The following is a 17,109-nucleotide window of genomic DNA, read 5'->3' as shown; positions in this document are numbered from 1 at the left end:
GCACTAAACTGGAATTACTCTTCAGTCAAGCCACACTTCTACTCGGCGGCAATCAATCAAAGTCTCACATCAAAATGGATTCCGATATCCAGGGATTTTATAAAGGCAAAACCATTTTCCTAACTGGTGGAACAGGTTATTTGGGAAAAAGTATGTGGAACAGCTTACAAACTCTCTATCAAATATTCTCTACTATGGAAAATGATAAATGGAAAATATTAATAAGCAAAAGTCCAAACGGCCGACCCCAAAGTGCAGTTTTTTTGTGAATTTCTTTTGCCTTTCAGTTATCATTGAGAAAATTTTGCGGTCAACGGAGGTGAAGCGCATTTATTCCATGACGAGACCCAAGCGAGGTGAGAGCATTCGGGAACGCATTGTCAAATGGGAGAAAGATGTGGTGAGTAATGGTGGGCCCACCAATGTCAATGAATCTTGAGCTCATACCCCAGACCCCATCAAGGTGTTCGGAGAGCTCCTAAAGTCCAAGCCCGGAGCCATGCAGCGCGTTGTACCGATCGTTGGAGATTGTCTGGCACCAGACCTGGGCATAAATGCGGCGGACCGCAGGCTGCTGGCATCCGAGGTGCAGATCGTCATTCACGGAGCAGCCACAGTTCGATTCGATGAGGCGTTGCACTTGGCCCTTGATATCAATACCCGTGCCACGCGACTAATGGTGCAGCTGGCCAAGCAGATGGTGCACCTGCAGGCCTATGTCCATATATCCACAGCCTACTCGAACTGTGTGGTGACGCACGTCGAGGAGAAGTTCTACCCTGAGCACTTGAGCTGCAGTTCCGACAAAGTGCTGGCCATTCGCGAACAGCTAAGTGATCAACTGATCGACAGTATGACCCCAGCTCTGCTCGGATCGTATCCCAACACCTACACATACACAAAGGCTCTGGGGGAAGACTTGATCCTGCGGGAAGCGGGCGACCTGCCCGTGTGCATTTTTCGGCCGGCCATTAGTAAGTTTTTCCTTATATGATGCGAGGCCTTGGATGGAACTGAAACATTGTGTAACATGACTCTCCACAGTCGTGCCCACCTACAAGGAGCCCGTCGTTGGTTGGACTGACAATCTGTACGGACCCATTGCCCTAATCTTCGGCGGTGCTCGGGGAGTTCTGCGCATAATGTGCGTCAACACTAAGGCGCATATCGGCCTGGTGCCAGGTGATTATAGCGCCAACGCTGCATTGGCCTGCGCATGGAAAACGGATCAGAATGCACAGAGCGGCACAGTGGAAGGAAAACCGACCATATACACGCTGGCACCCAGCGATAACAACGTGATTACCTTTGGGAGATTTATCGACTTATCGTTTGCTTGTCGCGACATTTTCCCACTCTCCAAGATGGTGTGGTACCCGTTCATTAATTGCGTCTCGAATCCATGGCTCTTCGCCATGGGTGCCTTTTTCTATCATATCTTGCCTGGCTATTTCATGGATCTGATACTTCGTCTTATGGGACGGAAGCCTCGGATGGTGGACCTTTACCAGAAGATTCACAAAAATATTGCGTTATTGGGGCCGTTTACAAGCAGAACCTTTATCTTCGATACGAAGAACACGAACCGACTGCGAGAACTCATGTCGGCTAAAGATCGCATCATCTATCAATTCGACATGGCGAGTTTGGATTGGACTGACTATTTCAACAAGGCCTTGCTTGGCGTACGACTGTATTTGGCCAAGGATCCCCACACTCCCGAGTCCATAGCGCAGAGTCTGAAGCTGTTAAGGCGGTAAGACTTTGTTCTCCCGAAGGTTTATTGTCTAAAACGTATCTTCTTGATATCAATGTTTTTTTTTATTTTCATATCCCCACAGTCTTAAGATCTTGCATAACGTTTTGAAGGCTTCTCTGGCGTGCGGTGCTGGAGCAATTCTGTGGTCGCTTTCCAGGCTTCTCATTAACTAGAAATCTGAATTAATAAAGAGTTAAAAGTCTCAAAGTTCTGGGAAGCCTCCAAAGTTTGTTAAGCTTGGAAAAGTCTTTTTTTTTTAAAAAAAAAGGGAATATAATACGTCAGAAATCACTCAAGGTTGAATATACCGTCTTTTATTTAGGTTTATATATTGTTTGTATTTGTTTGTGAATCGTTCCAACTGTCGAAAACTGTGAGAAATCGAATACGTTCATCGTCGAAATCCAATGTGCTGTGGAACCTATTCAGATATCGAGTGAGTAAATTGTAAATTCCAACACAATCGATAAGTGTACATTGGATTGATTGCATGGATTGCATTCATTACATTCATTACATTCATTAGGTATTAGGATTTATTTGGGCTTGTATAAATTAGACCCGGTCTGGTGACACGACCCCAGTGACATCACGATTTAATGCATGAGTTTCGCTTTCACGAAATCGCATAAAAAGTGACGCGAAATCCAATTAATTCTCTTAGTACATTTAGCCGTTGCATACGCTACGAGTTTCTTAGATTCAAGTTTATAAAAATTGATTTTTTATACAATTTAATACCAAAATGGAGTCTGGTATTAAAGGATTTTATAAGGAAAAAGTAGTTTTTTTAACCGGTGCCACCGGGTTTTTGGGAAAAGGTATTGAATTTGTACATGCTCCATTGGAAAAACAGGTTTAAATATAATGCAGAGGATTCTTCTAGTGATAATCGAGAAGCTCCTGCGTAGCACTGACGTGAAACGAATATACATAATGATTAGATCCAAATGTGGTAAAAACATTCAGGAGCGTATTCAGTCCTGGCAGACGGAGCCGGTAGGTCTTTAAATGTAGGACTAAAATATGTTTCGAATTAACTGGTTCATGCACATATTAGCTGTTTGAAGTGCTACTCCAATCAAGGCCAGAAGCCTTTGAGCGCTTGATGCCCATTCCCGGAGACTGCCTTTATCCGGACCTGGACATAAGCGATACGGACCGAAGGCTCCTGGCATCAGAGGTGCAGATCGTTCTTCACGGAGCAGCCACAGTCCGGTTCAACGAACCGTTGCATGTGGCACTGGCCATCAATACTCGCGCCACGCGACTGATGGTGCAGCTGGCCAAGCAGATGAGACACCTGGAGGCCTTCTTGCACATCTCCACAGCGTTCTCCAACTGCGTGATCGAGCACATAGAGGAGAAGTTGTATCCCGAGCACTTGACTTGCAGCTCGGAGAAGGTACTGGAAATGTGTGACCAGCTGAGTGAGGAGTTAATGAACAACATGACCCCAGCTCTGCTCGGATCGTATCCCAACACCTACACATACACCAAAGCCCTGGCAGAGGACGTGATTCTTCGTGAAGCGGGCGACCTGCCGCTGTCCATCTTTCGTCCAGCAGTTAGTAAGTGATTAGCGTGCAGAATAACTGAATTTCATGATCAATAATTGCAGTCATGGCAAGCCACAAGGAGCCCGTCGCAGGCTGGATCGATAACCTCTATGGACCCATTGCCTTGATTTACGGTGTCGCTCTTGGAGTTTTACGCGTCGCCAGCCTAAACACGGAGGCCTTTGCCAACCTAGTTCCTGTCGACTATTGCGCCAACGTGGCGCTGGCCAGTACTTGGCAGACGTCTAAGAACAGGGTTCGGGACGAGAAAATGCCAAGGCCCATAGTTTACACCCTGGCACCCACTGAACAGAACGCACTAACTAATAGAGACTTTATAAATTATGGTGTTAGCTTTCGAAGTCAATTCCCCCTCACGAAAATGATCTGGTACCCCTTTCTTCATTGCGTAAAAACTCCGTGGGTCTATCATTTCGCTGCTTTCTTCTATCACATCTTGCCCGGACACGTCTTCGATCTGGTGCTGCGTCTTACAGGGCGGAAGCCCCGCTTGGTGAAAGTATATCGGAAGATTCACAAAAATATGGACATATTACAGCCGTTTTTGCACAGAGCCTGGCACTTTGAAACCAAAAATACAGATCGCTTGCGTGAGCTTATGTCCGCAGAAGAGCGCCGAGTCTACTACTTTGACATGAAGGGTCTGGATTGGAAGGATTACTTCAGACATGCCTTGCTGGGCATGCGGCTATATTTGGGGAAAGAAGCTCCAACATCGGAGTCTATTGAAAAGGGTCTGCGGCTATTCGAACGGTAATTTGCCACATATTGAAGGCTATTGATTTGTGATTCCATAATCAGCATTGCTTCCCCTATCTCCTATTTGCACAGATTGAAGATATTGCACTACAGCCTTCAAGTGGCATTATGCTGTGTGGCAGGACTCTTTTTGTGGTGGCTCCTTAAGATCTTAGTCTTTTTTATTTGATGCTCGTAGTATATCCAAATGGTGTGTTAGAAGAAATAAATACTTCCCTTTGAATGAAGCTCAATTGGTCACTTATTGTTTTAATCTCGAAATTCCCATCGACTTGCCACGAAAATAGTGTGCTTCCAACTGTCGAATACCACACAAATAGAATAATATATAGGTGGTTCTCCCATGCAACTTATAAAAACCAAGCCCGGCGCCGACTGAATTTACAAATAGCATGTTGCTCTCGGTGTCAGTTGGTTTGCATAAGTTAATGCTAAACAAAAAAATATACTGCTATTGTATTCTGGAACATAAAGGTCAGGTACAGTAGTCTCTGTCAAATAGAACCTTTTGTTCTGCGGGAAACTTTAAGATCTACCAAACACCAATTTATAATACCCGCAAACGATTAGAAATTAAATTCGAGTTCAAAGTTTTAATTCGCAAGTTTCTACTGTAGGCGTATTAAATGCCTATAAAAAGGGCCCCAGAGTCGAAACTTTTTCTATTTTAAGTTTTCACTTCTGGTTGTACGTTCCGCTTCGAGGATTAGGGAACTGCAAAGTCAAAATGGAAACCGATATCCAAAGGTTTTACAGAAACAAAACCGTTTTCATAACAGGAGGCACCGGATTCTTGGGAAAAGGTACAAATCGAGATTTTCATGAAGCACACCTCATATTCGATAATTTTGACAAACGGTCCGTTTATTTACCGAGCTTTTAGTTATGGTTGAGAAACTCTTACGAACCACGGAGGTAAAGCAAATATATTTATTGATCAGACCGAAGCGTGGCGTGGAAATTCAGGAACGAATCAGTGAATGGTCAAAGGATCTTGTGCGTATTAACCATGAAGCCTTACCATAAAAGTAGGTTCTCATTCAGGATTTCCCAAAAAGGTTTTTGAACTCCTACTGAAGTCCAAGTCAGACGCTCTGCAGCGAGTATGCCCCATCGCTGGAGATTGTCTGGAGCCGGACCTAGGCATAAGCGATACGGACCGAAGGCTCCTGACATCAGAGGTGCAGATCGTTCTTCACGGAGCAGCCACAGTACGGTTCAACGAGCCGTTGCATGTGGCACTGGCCATCAATACTCGCGCCACGCGACTGATGGTGCAGCTGGGGAAGCAAATGGTCAACCTGGATGCATTTGTTCACGTCTCGACAGCCTTCGCCAACTGTGTGATAGATCACATCCAGGAAAAGTTCTATCCTGAACTTCTGACGAACAGTTCTAAGAAGGTGCTGGAAATGACTGATCAGCTAGGTGATCAGCTGATAGACAACATGACGTCTGCTCTGCTGGGATCGTTTCCGAACACCTATACTTACACCAAGGCTCTTGGCGAAGATGTGATCCTTCGGGAGGCGGGCGATTTGCCCTTGTGCATTTTTCGACCAGCCATTAGTAAGTGCTTAAAGAAGGGTCATCGGAATTTTCTAAAAATTTTCTTTCCATGATCACAGTTATTGCCACCTCCAGCGAACCCGTGTCAGGTTATATTGACAATCTTTACGGACCAATAGGGTTAGTGTATGGAGTCGCTCACGGGGTCATACGCATTGCGCTGGTCGATGTGAACGCGCAGAACAGTGTGGTTCCTGTGGACTACTGTGCCAGCATGGCTTTGGCGAGTGCCTGGAAAACAGCAGCTTCAGCTGTGAGAACTTCATCGCCACCTCCTATCTACCACCTTACACCCAGTGAGCAAAACCTTTTGACCTATGGCGCATTCAGGGACAAGACGCAGTCAATTGGTGAAAATTATGCAGTGACGAAGATGCTGTGGTACCCCTTCATGCATTTCATGACCACTTCCTGGCTCTTTCCCCTGGCTGCGTTTTTCTATCATACTCTCCCCGGCCTTGTAGTGGATCTGGCACTTTGTGCGATCGGCCGAAAGCCGCGCCTGTTAAAAATATACCAGAAAGTACATAAGAACATGCTGTTATTGAGGCCGTTCACCTGCCGGAGTTGGAAGTTCGGTACGAAAAACAAGGATAGGCTGTGGCAAAGTATGTCGCCACAGGATCAGGAGATATACAACTTTGACATGTTGGCTCTGGACTGGGATAGTTATTTCAATCGTGCCCTACGCGGAATGCGCTTCTACCTCTGCAAAGAGCCACGTTCTCCGTCCTCCATTGCTGAGGGTCAAAGGGTATGGAGGCGGTAAGTAAACTCATTTTCAAAGTGGAGTGAACCTAAATAAAGAATTTTAATTGTGTTTAGGTTTCACATGCTGCATCGCACGTTGCAGCTGATTCTTTTGTGCAGTGCTGCAGCTGCTATCTGGCTGCTTCTCAATCTCATTGCTGCTTTTTGAAAAATACTAAAGTACCATGTTGAAAACTTGAATTAAATTAATATTATTTAAAAGATTATACAACGATGGTGAGATAACCTGAACTCAGTTTATATAGACATATACACTTACATATGTATCTCTATGGAAAGGTCACAGCGCACTAATCCAATGGGTTGGCTGGAATGGGGGCTTCAAGTACGAGTATTACTCGGATAGAGCCCGCGGGTGAAAGAGCTTTTTTCAGTACGTAACCCTACCATCCCTAACTGCAAAGCCACACTGCGATAGAGCGAAGGAGCGCACACGTGTCGGTAATATGAAGCCTGGGGAATCAGTTTGTGTTTGGCTTTATTTTTATACCCGATACTCAAAATGAGTATTGGGGTATATTAGATTTGTGGTGAAAATGGATGTGTGTAACGTCCAGAAGGAATCGTTTCCGACCCCATAAAGTATATATATTCTTGATCAGCATCAATAGCCGAGTCGATTGAGCCCTGTCTGTCTGTCCGTCCGTTCGTCCGTCTGTCCGTCCCCTTCAGCGCCTAGTGCTCAAAGACTATAAGAGACTACGTTTTTGGTTTTCTCATATCTTCAAAATTGTGGATGCCACAGATTTTCGTCTTTTGTGGGGGCGGAAGTGGGCGGGGCGAAGTTTTGAAATATTTTTGTAGCAGTGACATATCACAGAAGTCTGGATCCAAAACATCGTTGCTCTAGCTCTTATAGTCTTTGAGCACTAGGCGCTGAAGGGGATGGACAGACGGACAGACGGACGGACGGACGGACGGACAGACAGACAGGGCTCAATCGACTCTGCTATTGATGCTGATCAAGCATATATATACTTTATGGGGTCGGAAACGATTCCTTCTGGACGTTACACACATCCACTTTTACCACAAATCTAATATACCCCAATACTCATTTTGAGTATCGGGTATAAAAACATAGCATAACATAATACCTTTTCATATATCGGTTATGCAATACAACTTACAGGGTGGATAACATCGATGTTTGCGTCCTTTTTTTAATAAAAACTCGCTCCGCCTCACACGATTTCACTGGAGGGCATACAATTTTATTTGCTATTTTGAACGCCGTGTCCTCGGTAGTCATCTGAAAAGAGATGAAATTGAACTAATTTCTGTAATTAGATATAAATTCTTACCTCCCAATGAACACATTTCGTTTATGTGTCCAAATGCTATAACAGAACTGAAGTCTATCCAGTTTGGGATAGGTTGTGGTGGTGTCTGGGGAGAGGGGGCGAGTTTCCCCCGTTTCACTTGGACCTGTAAAAGGTCCTTTGTGTTGCCGCTCTCTGCCTAATCCGTGGTAGGCATAAATTTCCCAAAATGCCCGTGAACGGGCCGGACAGTGGCAGAAAAAGACAGATTGCTTCGGTAATTGTGCGGGATTGACGGTCTGGAGACGTGAGTGCCAATCTGCCAGTGTCCCGTGATAGCTGGAATAACTGGCTAGATCGTTGGCGGCATCATTCTAATGGATGTCCCTGTGTCCGATGACCCATATAAGAAGACATCTAACTGATCTGCGATCAGTGTAAAAGTGGACCGCATTTGCAGGGCCTGGTTCGTTCATCTCCCAGTCCGCCCTAGGTGGGATTGACACCTGGAAAGGCGTCGAGTGGTGATCCCTAGGGCAACAGATAGAAAAATATATTTATATATCGTTACGCCTCCGAGAAAGTGCTGCCCATTTGCGTTTCAGTCGCCGTTTAAGTGCTGCCCAGTTGTGTTTTCGCCTCGTATAATCATTAACTTATAACCACCAAGATACCATCAATTACGAATAACAATTTGCATTTTAAGTTTGGAATATACTTTTGTGAACAAAGGTTTTATTTGCAGCAAAACATTTTGTTACCTGCTTTTAAAAAAATAATTTCCACATATCACTAACCCTTCAGTATACAGTATATACTGAATAACAGTATAACAGTATATACCCATATTCAGTCCAGAGTTGTAATTTAAAACATCGATAAAAAATATCGTGACCGACGTTGACTTTACTATATTTACCGGCCTGATAAAAAAAAGTTAAGAAAATATGTATGTATACAAATTTAATAAGCAGAGTTAAGAAAATTACTGTATATTACGTTGATACAGTTGATAAGAGGGAAAGGTATCAATATATATAAATGTAGCGAATTTATAGTTGTGGAACTATTTATGTATATATTCCTTGACAGATCTTCAGGTACGTTTGCAAGAATCACTATTTATGTATGTAAAGTCAATCATTTGCATATCTCGTATGCACTGTGTAGCATACAACGTATAGCGATACGCTATCATAACGAGCTGATCTTATTGTAGCGACCAGAGGAGCACGCGCTGGTTCCGGCTTCTATTTGTCGTCGGCAAGGGGGGGGTGAGGATTTACCACTGTGCTACCTGCTCGCATTGGATACATATAATAATATTGATTTCGCGTGCGGTTTTCCTCCCTAACACATGATCGATCGGACTGGCCATACAGAAAAGAAACTACCAAGAGTGACAAGCTATGCACACATAGAGGTTGCTCTGCAAAGAAAACAGAACATGCTGAAGTACGGGTTGTGCTGCTGAGTAGCTGTAGGTGTAGCAGCGTTTTGCTCACCCTACCTTGACCATCTGGGCCGCAAAGCCATATTAGTGGCCGATGATCCCTAAATCCCCCAGACTCACTTCATTTCCATAATCCACTCGGCATGGCGCCCTAAAATAATTTAGTTCATTATCGATTTCATTTTAAAACTTATTTATTACTTGACACAGGGGCATTTCCCTACTATACTTAAACTCCCAATTGACTCAATAACTATTTTAGCGAACAACAGGATTCGAGAATATTCCAGGTTGGAAATTAAAATAATACTAATAATAATTAAAATAGAATAATTATAACTAAATAGAAAAAAAAGAATTAAATGTGTATATAATAAAAAAACAGTATATGTATATAGGAGGTAGCCGCTAAACTGGCATACAAATTTAACAGAGCATTTGTGACAACAACAAAAAACCCATGGTTACTGTTCTTGCTATCTCTTCCGGCATGTGGATCTGCCCAACTGTTTTACCTCTCCCCCTCTTTCCTTCCTATACCTCTCCTTCTCTCACGCTCATGCATGCAATTTATTTAGAGTAAAGCAATATTCTTTCACTTACGTGCCATCCATCTCCAAAAGCGCTTTTGTCGAAGACGATCCGCTTGCTATAATTGCTGTAAATGTAATTTTATTGGGAGAGCACAACAACAAAAAGAGAAAAGAAGAGAAAGAACAAGGCGCGCAGAGGCTTTCGGGGGACTGCTTTTTTTCTTTGCTTTTGAGCATTGATATTGTATTTCTATTCCCTTATGCCTTTCTTTTCTTTGGGCTCCACATAGGGCTAGCCCTTACGGTTTAAGGGAAAAGAAAAGCAAGACTGAATTAACGGCGCTACACTGCCGAAAGGGGAGCAAGGTATTTGTATTCGTACTCACTAAGACCTTGCCTATTGGCTCATGGGTATAATTTTGATCTGGGTTTTTATTTCCTCTACTTTTTTTTCACTAAGCCAGGTCGGCCGAGGGCAAGATATTTACGCAAAAAAACTTGGGGGCCAAAAAAAAATGTTCAATATTCCGCTTTTAGTTTCGCAGCTTCCCGGCGCCGACGATGCTGCTGATGCACTGAGTCGGACCCACAGCTGGAGCGGCGGACTCTCTGCCTTGCGCTTCTCTGCGCCAGCGGAGAATTCGATCGGTTCTTGTGCTTTTTTTTTTTCGGGAGCGCAGTCTCTTCTCTTCCCTTTCTATGGCCAGCTGGTTGTGGCTGCGGCCGGCTCGGTCATCGATCCCAATTATCTTTTTCCGCTATTCTCCCTTGGAAATCTGCTTGGCACAACGTGCCAATTCTGTAATACAAGAAAACCCATGTTCCATTTAACACTACCTAGCGACACCTAAACCCCAATGTCCAACTTACCGCTATGTGGCGATTGGCACTCTTGTTATATTAACTTGCAAATGGCCGTCCGAAACAAAAAAAAGAGACCACTTTCGGATGCCTTGCCTCCGGCGTGGGGTCAGAATGGAACGCCCCCTTACTGGGGTGGCAAATTTCTTTTCGATTTCTTTATGGTATAATTTGAAAGCAACACGATTCTTTTGTTTGTCTTTTTTTCTTTGATTTAGCACTGGCGCGAGGTTTAGTTATGTTTTTCCGCTAATATTTCCTCTTTCCACCACAAACACTACCTTCTGAAGTGGGGCCCAAAATCGAAAAGAGCGACCGTAGCTGGACTTGCATTCACGAACCCTCCTAACAGCGAAAGTGCCAACCACCATTTCCCTCGAGTTAACATAACCGCGGCCGACTCTCTCCCGAGTCCGACCGTCTGCCCAAAAAGTACCCGTCGATCACGAGCAATAGGGGCGCTAAACGCAATTACGATATTCCCTGGATTTAAAATTTTTGATTAGTTTTTTTTTTTTTTCCGTTCTTTTATTTTTGTTGTTGTTGTAGTAATATTTTTGTAGCTGGTTCAAGCGTCACTACAACTGCCAATATGTTTTATAAATTTCTTGTCGGATCTAGCTATACACGGGTTTCAAGAGAGTTTAGCTCCGTAGCGGACTTTCAAGACTGTTTCTTGGGCCGAATAACTAAGAACTAACTGACTTTACTGGATTAGATTACATTCGATTTGATAACAAGCTATAAAACAATACTATAAATTTAGCGAATTGATAGCACCAGTGATTGCACTCTCTTTGTTTTTTCTCTTTAGGATGAAAATAATACTTTTGTTGTTCATTATTTTGCTGGATTCTGAGGAAGCAAAAGACCTTCAATGGCCTGCTCGATGTGGGTGCTCGATTCAAGTCATCGATGGTTACGTGACTGCTGATTGCTCAGATCAGCCAAGTGTGAACTTTGAATGTTTGGCAGCGTGGAGGCCAAATGCCCTGAATCTCTCAGGAAATGGCTTGCAAGAAGTCCCATCATCCCTGAATGAAACAGGGTTTGAGAACGTAATGCACCTCGATTTGTCCAATAACAAGATTGAAAAACTCTCCAGCTGGAGCTTCGGATCAATGCTAGGCCTGAAAAGCATAGAACTTAGCGGAAACAAGCTTACTGACCTGCCCAGATCTGTTGCAAAAATAGATCTGGTTGATGTGAGCCACAACAATCTCACCGATATTCACAGCATAATTGGCCTTGTTAACACTCAGGCAATAGTAAAAGGAAACCCAATCAGGTGCAGCTGCCGCTCTCCGATTGTGAAGAGGATCTATGAAACAGTATGTAGAATATGCGAAAATAGATATTATCACCTAAATCGAAATGTGTATTTCATTTTAGGATAGGAATGTTAGTCTGGATTGCATATTTGGCGACTCGGAAGTTCTACAGCCCCAACCAACGCAGTGCCGAGATCAAATTATCGAAAATGAACCATTTTGGACATCTTGGAGGTTGTATATTTTCTTGGTGATAGGTACTTCAACAATTGTTGTGACTGTCGTTATTTTGGGGTGCTGTAGTTTCAACGTTAACAACCAAGGGGACGACAGCGACACGCTAGCTGTTGATCATCGTGATCTCTCGCTATGCGGCCGCTATAATATTATTCCACAATAACCCATATGTATTAACCTAAGCAATCGTCAGATCTTTTGATATGCCTCCGATATCCTTGCTATACACGGAGCAGAACGGCGCAGAATTGTCCTAAAGTAAATGTCATGAAGCATCATTGTTTGTTTTTCTGCTTTTGCCTGTTTTGTAATCTCTCCCCGCTAAAGCTTGCGCTCTGGTTAGCTTTGACGCTCTTGAGTTTGATCTCAACTTTCGGCTGCTGCTTCTGCCGGGCCGCGCTGATGGAGCTGTTGCAGCTCCGACAAACACAAGCACAAACACACAATAAACATTTAGCATATTTAAAGAACTATTTCTTTATTTAAACTAAATGAAACAAGAGGATAATAAATTAGAAAACTTGGCTGATCTGGTCGGGAGCTGGGACTCCCAGCCTGGGAGTGAATCCTATACCATTTTCTTCTTATTTCCTACAACAAGCAAAACATGACTAGTTTTAGGTAAGTACAAAATGATTGCCTACTTCCAGGCGGGCCCCCCAAATTCTTCGTAAGAATTTTGCAGCATCTTCGCAACATTCTCTACGCAACATTTGTACATGCCGAAATCGCAACATAAGCAACATTGTTTCACAACAATGTTATTGTTAATGTTAATGTAAATGTTAACTCAATGTAAAATTTTGAAATGTGACAATTTTGACCATTGCTTTTTTGTTGAAAAAATTGTTTTTTAAATAATTACATTTTTCAACTTATGGAAAGGAAAGATTTTGTATCGGCCAACTATAGTATTTATTTAGACCTGACATGCCACAGAAGGAACAACAAAAGTAGGTCAACCTATGTACTCCGTCTTTGTAGTGGTTGTTGCTGTTGTTCTCGTTTGCCCTTGGCAAATCCTTGTCCTTGATGTTGAGCGGCTGCCAGATGAAAGCAAAAATATGTGCTATGGTTTTTGGGCCATCTAGTCTCGATTACTGCTTCAAAACCATCACTAACATTTCATATTTTCTTTATTTTAAGACAGAGGAATGGGCATTTGCCCATTTAATTCGGTATTCAATGTAAAGAGAATACATATGAATGAGTGCTGCGCAGTATAGTGAACTGTACTTAGTTGATAAAATTCGATTGTGTGTATCAAGACTTTACTGGCTCTGGGCCTGCCTGCTAAAACATCCCTGACACAGTTTTCCATGCCAAAGTAGGTCAGCAAGTGACGTTCGTCGCCGGTTGACCCATTTGTTGCCCCCAAAAGCTGCAGAGTTGCAAAGTTGCCAAGGCTGCCGAGGCTTGGCCCGATTTCGGGGTAAAGAAAGTCTTCAATCGGGGGGTTGTTTGCTTGTTGGGATGTCAACAGTTCGACTCTGACAGCTGGCAGCAGCTCTCCCCCCTCTGCCATCTACCCTCTACGGAGTATCCCCTTCCCCTAGTGGCAACGAAACATCTATTTGTCTATTACTGCGTATCGATGTTTGTCTAGTGCCCATATTTGTGTGTTGTTCAAACAAACGTCTTGCATCTGAGCAGCAAGACAATGAAAACTGTTGTCTGTTTTCCACCAGAATTTATGAGCCAATGTCAACAGCACGCACAGTCGCCAATCCCCAGTCCCAATCCCCAGTCCCAGTGCCAGTGCCAGGTTCCAGTCTCCGTCCGAGCCTCAGTCTCAGTCCCGCGACTCCAGCTCCCAAGCCGAGCATGGAATTGAATCGTCCATTGGTGAAATCAGCCGTCCAAGGAAAGTTGCTGTCAGGTGAATATTGTCCGTTGTCCATTGCCCGCTGTCCGCTATACGCTTGACCCCAGCCATGGAGGCTGGAGGTGGAACCGGTTGTCAAAACTCTGACTCTCGACATGGTTTGTTTTTTTGTCAGTCACATGTCCAGACTGCACATGACATAAATTTGTATCTGCAACTGATTGTGAGTCTTGTAATAGCAGCATGCATCGGTGTATCTTGCATCGGTGATCATCTTTGTCTACAATTTATGCTTCCTGCTGACAAAGCCTCCCCATCCACAGCCACATCCACACGTCCATGTCTGTGCTGACATGTTCACATCAATCACACAAGACGACGACCCTGTTGGCCGTTGGTAACTTGATTTTCCATATCCCTACACGACTTGCTGGATGTCAAACAGAAGATACACTAACAGCGAACAGGTAAACATTCTAATGATCCAAACACGCAACTTCGAATGTCATGGAGTACGAGTAGGAGTGGGAGTGGGTGTGGGTGTGGGAGTTAATGGTGGAGTTCGAGTCAAAGATTTACTCGTACTTATGTATGTGTATGGAGTGGCAGTCAAGGGCGATTTTCATTTTCCGCCATCTGCGATTTGCGTTTTATGTTCCGTTCTGTTCGTTATGTGTTGGTTGGTTTGTTTGTTTGTTTGGAAACTGACAGCTTTTGATAGACATCTCGACGCAGTGTCGGTGGCATGTCCACATCAACATCCATGTCCAGGCTCATGTCCATGGCCACGTTCGTCAAGTGCCCCGTCATGCTGGCAAATTTGCCCAGCTTGACAGGTGCTGCCCTGGACATCGTGGAGTGAAGACAGGCGATTCTAATTAGTGCTCACAGCCTTAGCTCAAATGGGGGATGATTACGTCATAGAGGAATGAAATTCGAAAGAGTTAGGCCAATGCCAAGTGAGAAGAATCTTCGAGATCCTGTATGGATTATGGGCGATATATCGATAATTTTTGATCGCCCAGTACGAGCTTTTGATTTTGCATGAGACTTGCACTTTCTCTACGTCATCTTCAACCGATTGGGGCAATTTCAAGTTGATTTCTTTTCAACAAAGACCGTCCATTGTGGGACCTATACCTATGCCCATGCCCATGCCCATGCCTAGGCAAAAGCGTAATTGAATGGAACGGAATGACATACATATTTTCGAAATCCGGTTTCGAAGGCAATCCAATCACAGCACACACATACACATACAGATCTCTACTATAAGCATACATTAATGATAAAGGAGAGAATACGAAACGAAATAAAAGCGACGGCGCCCAACCAAATACAACGCGGACAGCGCTGAAATGCAGCGGAGATATAATAATAAGATGCTGTGTCTCATTACGACTTTACAAAGAAATCCCAAAAATCCGGTTTAATTTTCATAAAATTCCAATAAAATTACCAGCTCTTGAGGGCTGAAGGGCGAAGGGCGTACGGTACGGTACGGTAAAGTACAGAGATAGAGAGACAGAGAGAGAGAGTGCAACAGCTGCTCGGCTGTTCAGAACTTTGTTGGATGCCAATGGATACCATAAACCAACCCGGCCCCCACCCACCCACCTTCCAGTCCAATCCCATCTGTAACGCAAAATTGAGGCCGCTGTTGGCTAACAGAGCCGTTCCCGTTCTAATTTTTCCCAGTACGCGCGCTCTCTTAGACGCTGTTATGTTACAACGTTAGTTTACATCTCTTATCTCTCTCTCTCTCTCTTGAAATTCTCTTTGCTATTCAAGCGACTCTCTTGCGCTCTCGACTGGTTGACCTATTTTCCAGTTTGGGTAATGTGTATGTGTATCTGTGTGTGAGCATTTGCTTTCCTGTATCTGTATCTGTGCATTGCCTTCTGGTGTCTCCCTCTCTCTCTCTCTCTTTTTCCATCTAATGCCGATGCTGCTTTGTTTTGGTTTTGCCTTTTGCGTTTCTTTCGCTCGTTTTGTAACCTCACGGATTCACGGATTGCATTCACATTTACATTCGTATTCACATTCACATTCACTTGAGCGATGCGATTCGATGCTGCTTTTCGTAACTGCGTATTTGTTGTAGCACTGGCAACGCTCTGTTGATTCCAGTTGTTGTTGTTGCTGCTTTGGAATTTTCACTAGAGAAATGATTAATTGAATTTGTCAGATAGTTCATCTTTGCACTTGGCCGCCATTCTGCGTGCGTGCGTGTGTGTGTGTGTGCCCCTACAGGTTTCCTATAGGTTTTCCTTGAAGCATTATCAGCACTTTTGTTTTTTTGCCACTTCAACGCTTTTGCTTCTAGATAAAGATACTTTACTGTTGGTTTCGTTACTTCTTGGCAAAGGACATCATGCTCTTGCATTTCCCTCCTTTCGGACTAAGTTTCTTTATCGCATTCGCTGTCCGGGTTTTCCGGTTTTACAGTACTTTGGTTGGAAGATTGACCCCCCCCCCCCATCCAAGATCAAAGAAAATACGCAGCGAATTTTCCGAAAATGACTTCTCAAAATGCTGGCGGTATGAAAATCAAATCCCTCAAATCCACCCCGAAACTCGAAATCAGATAAGGGGGAAAACTGGCAACAATAACAACTACGCAAATCTATGGACTGGATGTTGGTTGATGGAAGTTGATTGAAGTTGCAGGAGTGTGTGTGCGAGTTTATGTACGCCCCCCGCCCCCCAGAGAAATGGAAAAGCCCCCTCCCCCCCTAACAGCAACATGGCTGGGAATGTATGCCTACAGAGGTCATTCCAAAGGCAACAACAACGCCGCATAACAGCCAGCATACTACACAGCATATACTCGTGCAACATGGCAACAAGGGGCAGCAGCAGCAGTGCGGCCCCCAAAATACCAAGAATACGAAAATCAACAACAACAGCATGGTATCCCAAGCGATGTAAACAAAATCGAATGAATTTCAAAGCATTAACAGCTGTGAGCCTTACGAAGAGAGAGAGACACAGAGGGAGCGAGAGAGAGAGAGAGAGAGAATCAAACACACTCACACAAAGCGGTTCTCTCTTTAACTGTTAAATTCTGTGACGTTGCAGACCAGAAAACCGGCCGGCGCTTGAACCTACATACCCTACAATAACATCGCATGGCATATGCAACTAGGGAAGTATAGGAATCTAAGAAACTTTTGATTTCCTCATGCACTAAAATTACTCAGCGTTGAATAAACTGGATCACTTATTA

At 43.9% G+C, this 17,109-nt stretch overlaps 3 protein-coding genes and 1 long non-coding RNA gene across 5 annotated transcripts; all 4 read left to right on the top strand.

The window, feature by feature from the left end:
• The first annotated feature begins 20 nt into the window (after positions 1-20).
• Positions 21-2,062, top strand: LOC108156437 (fatty acyl-CoA reductase wat). Its single transcript, XM_017287894.2, has 5 exons — positions 21-150; positions 288-400; positions 464-974; positions 1,045-1,756; positions 1,842-2,062. Exons 1-5 carry the CDS (start codon positions 75-77, stop codon positions 1,930-1,932), a joined length of 1,503 nt encoding a protein of 500 aa, XP_017143383.1. The 5' UTR covers positions 21-74; the 3' UTR covers positions 1,933-2,062.
• Positions 2,063-2,480: 418 nt separating this feature from the next.
• LOC108156436 (fatty acyl-CoA reductase wat-like) lies at positions 2,481-4,342 on the top strand. Its single transcript, XM_017287893.2, has 5 exons — positions 2,481-2,580; positions 2,646-2,758; positions 2,820-3,330; positions 3,381-4,092; positions 4,171-4,342. The coding sequence occupies exons 1-5, from the start codon at positions 2,505-2,507 to the stop codon at positions 4,265-4,267; spliced, it is 1,509 nt and encodes a 502-aa protein (XP_017143382.1). The 5' UTR covers positions 2,481-2,504; the 3' UTR covers positions 4,268-4,342.
• Positions 4,343-4,765: 423 nt separating this feature from the next.
• On the top strand, positions 4,766-6,634 carry LOC108154318 (fatty acyl-CoA reductase wat-like). The gene is made up of 5 exons (XM_017284577.2): positions 4,766-4,901; positions 4,982-5,094; positions 5,157-5,667; positions 5,727-6,432; positions 6,493-6,634. The coding sequence occupies exons 1-5, from the start codon at positions 4,826-4,828 to the stop codon at positions 6,584-6,586; spliced, it is 1,500 nt and encodes a 499-aa protein (XP_017140066.1). The 5' UTR covers positions 4,766-4,825; the 3' UTR covers positions 6,587-6,634.
• A 1,956-nt stretch (positions 6,635-8,590) lies between these two features.
• LOC108157714 lies at positions 8,591-12,626 on the top strand. Of its 2 annotated transcripts, none has more exons than XR_004472062.1 (3): positions 8,591-8,649; positions 11,362-11,878; positions 11,940-12,626. It is a non-coding gene; the product is annotated as an uncharacterized LOC108157714 (long non-coding RNA). The 2 variants fall into 2 exon arrangements; XR_001775212.2 differs by having other exon boundaries at positions 8,627-8,800.
• Positions 12,627-17,109: the final 4,483 nt, after the last annotated feature.

This window comes from Drosophila miranda, chromosome 2, assembly GCF_003369915.1.
Source record: "Drosophila miranda strain MSH22 chromosome 2, D.miranda_PacBio2.1, whole genome shotgun sequence".
NCBI classification, from domain to species: Eukaryota; Metazoa; Arthropoda; class Insecta; order Diptera; family Drosophilidae; genus Drosophila; species Drosophila miranda.
The sequence above is the reverse complement of the archived record's forward strand: the minus strand, read 5'-3'. Positions and strand labels throughout refer to the sequence as shown.

What these genes read in the sequence shown, in the direction of transcription:
- LOC108156437 (XM_017287894.2), top strand. Translation starts at nt 75, where the DNA reads ATGGATTCCGATATCCAGGGATTTTATAAAGGCAAAACCATTTTCCTA. An exon ending in AACAGGTTATTTGGGAAAAA is followed by an intron (nt 151 to 287) that starts GTATGTGGAACA and finishes TTTGCCTTTCAG; the next exon opens with TTATCATTGAGAAAATTTTG. An exon ending in AGTCTGAAGCTGTTAAGGCG is followed by an intron (nt 1,757 to 1,841) that starts GTAAGACTTTGT and finishes ATATCCCCACAG; the next exon opens with TCTTAAGATCTTGCATAACG.
- LOC108156436 (XM_017287893.2), top strand. Translation starts at nt 2,505, where the DNA reads ATGGAGTCTGGTATTAAAGGATTTTATAAGGAAAAAGTAGTTTTTTTA. An exon ending in CACCGGGTTTTTGGGAAAAG is followed by an intron (nt 2,581 to 2,645) that starts GTATTGAATTTG and finishes GGATTCTTCTAG; the next exon opens with TGATAATCGAGAAGCTCCTG. An exon ending in GGTCTGCGGCTATTCGAACG is followed by an intron (nt 4,093 to 4,170) that starts GTAATTTGCCAC and finishes CTATTTGCACAG; the next exon opens with ATTGAAGATATTGCACTACA.
- LOC108154318 (XM_017284577.2), top strand. Translation starts at nt 4,826, where the DNA reads ATGGAAACCGATATCCAAAGGTTTTACAGAAACAAAACCGTTTTCATA. An exon ending in CATTTTTCGACCAGCCATTA is followed by an intron (nt 5,668 to 5,726) that starts GTAAGTGCTTAA and finishes CCATGATCACAG; the next exon opens with TTATTGCCACCTCCAGCGAA. An exon ending in GGTCAAAGGGTATGGAGGCG is followed by an intron (nt 6,433 to 6,492) that starts GTAAGTAAACTC and finishes AATTGTGTTTAG; the next exon opens with GTTTCACATGCTGCATCGCA.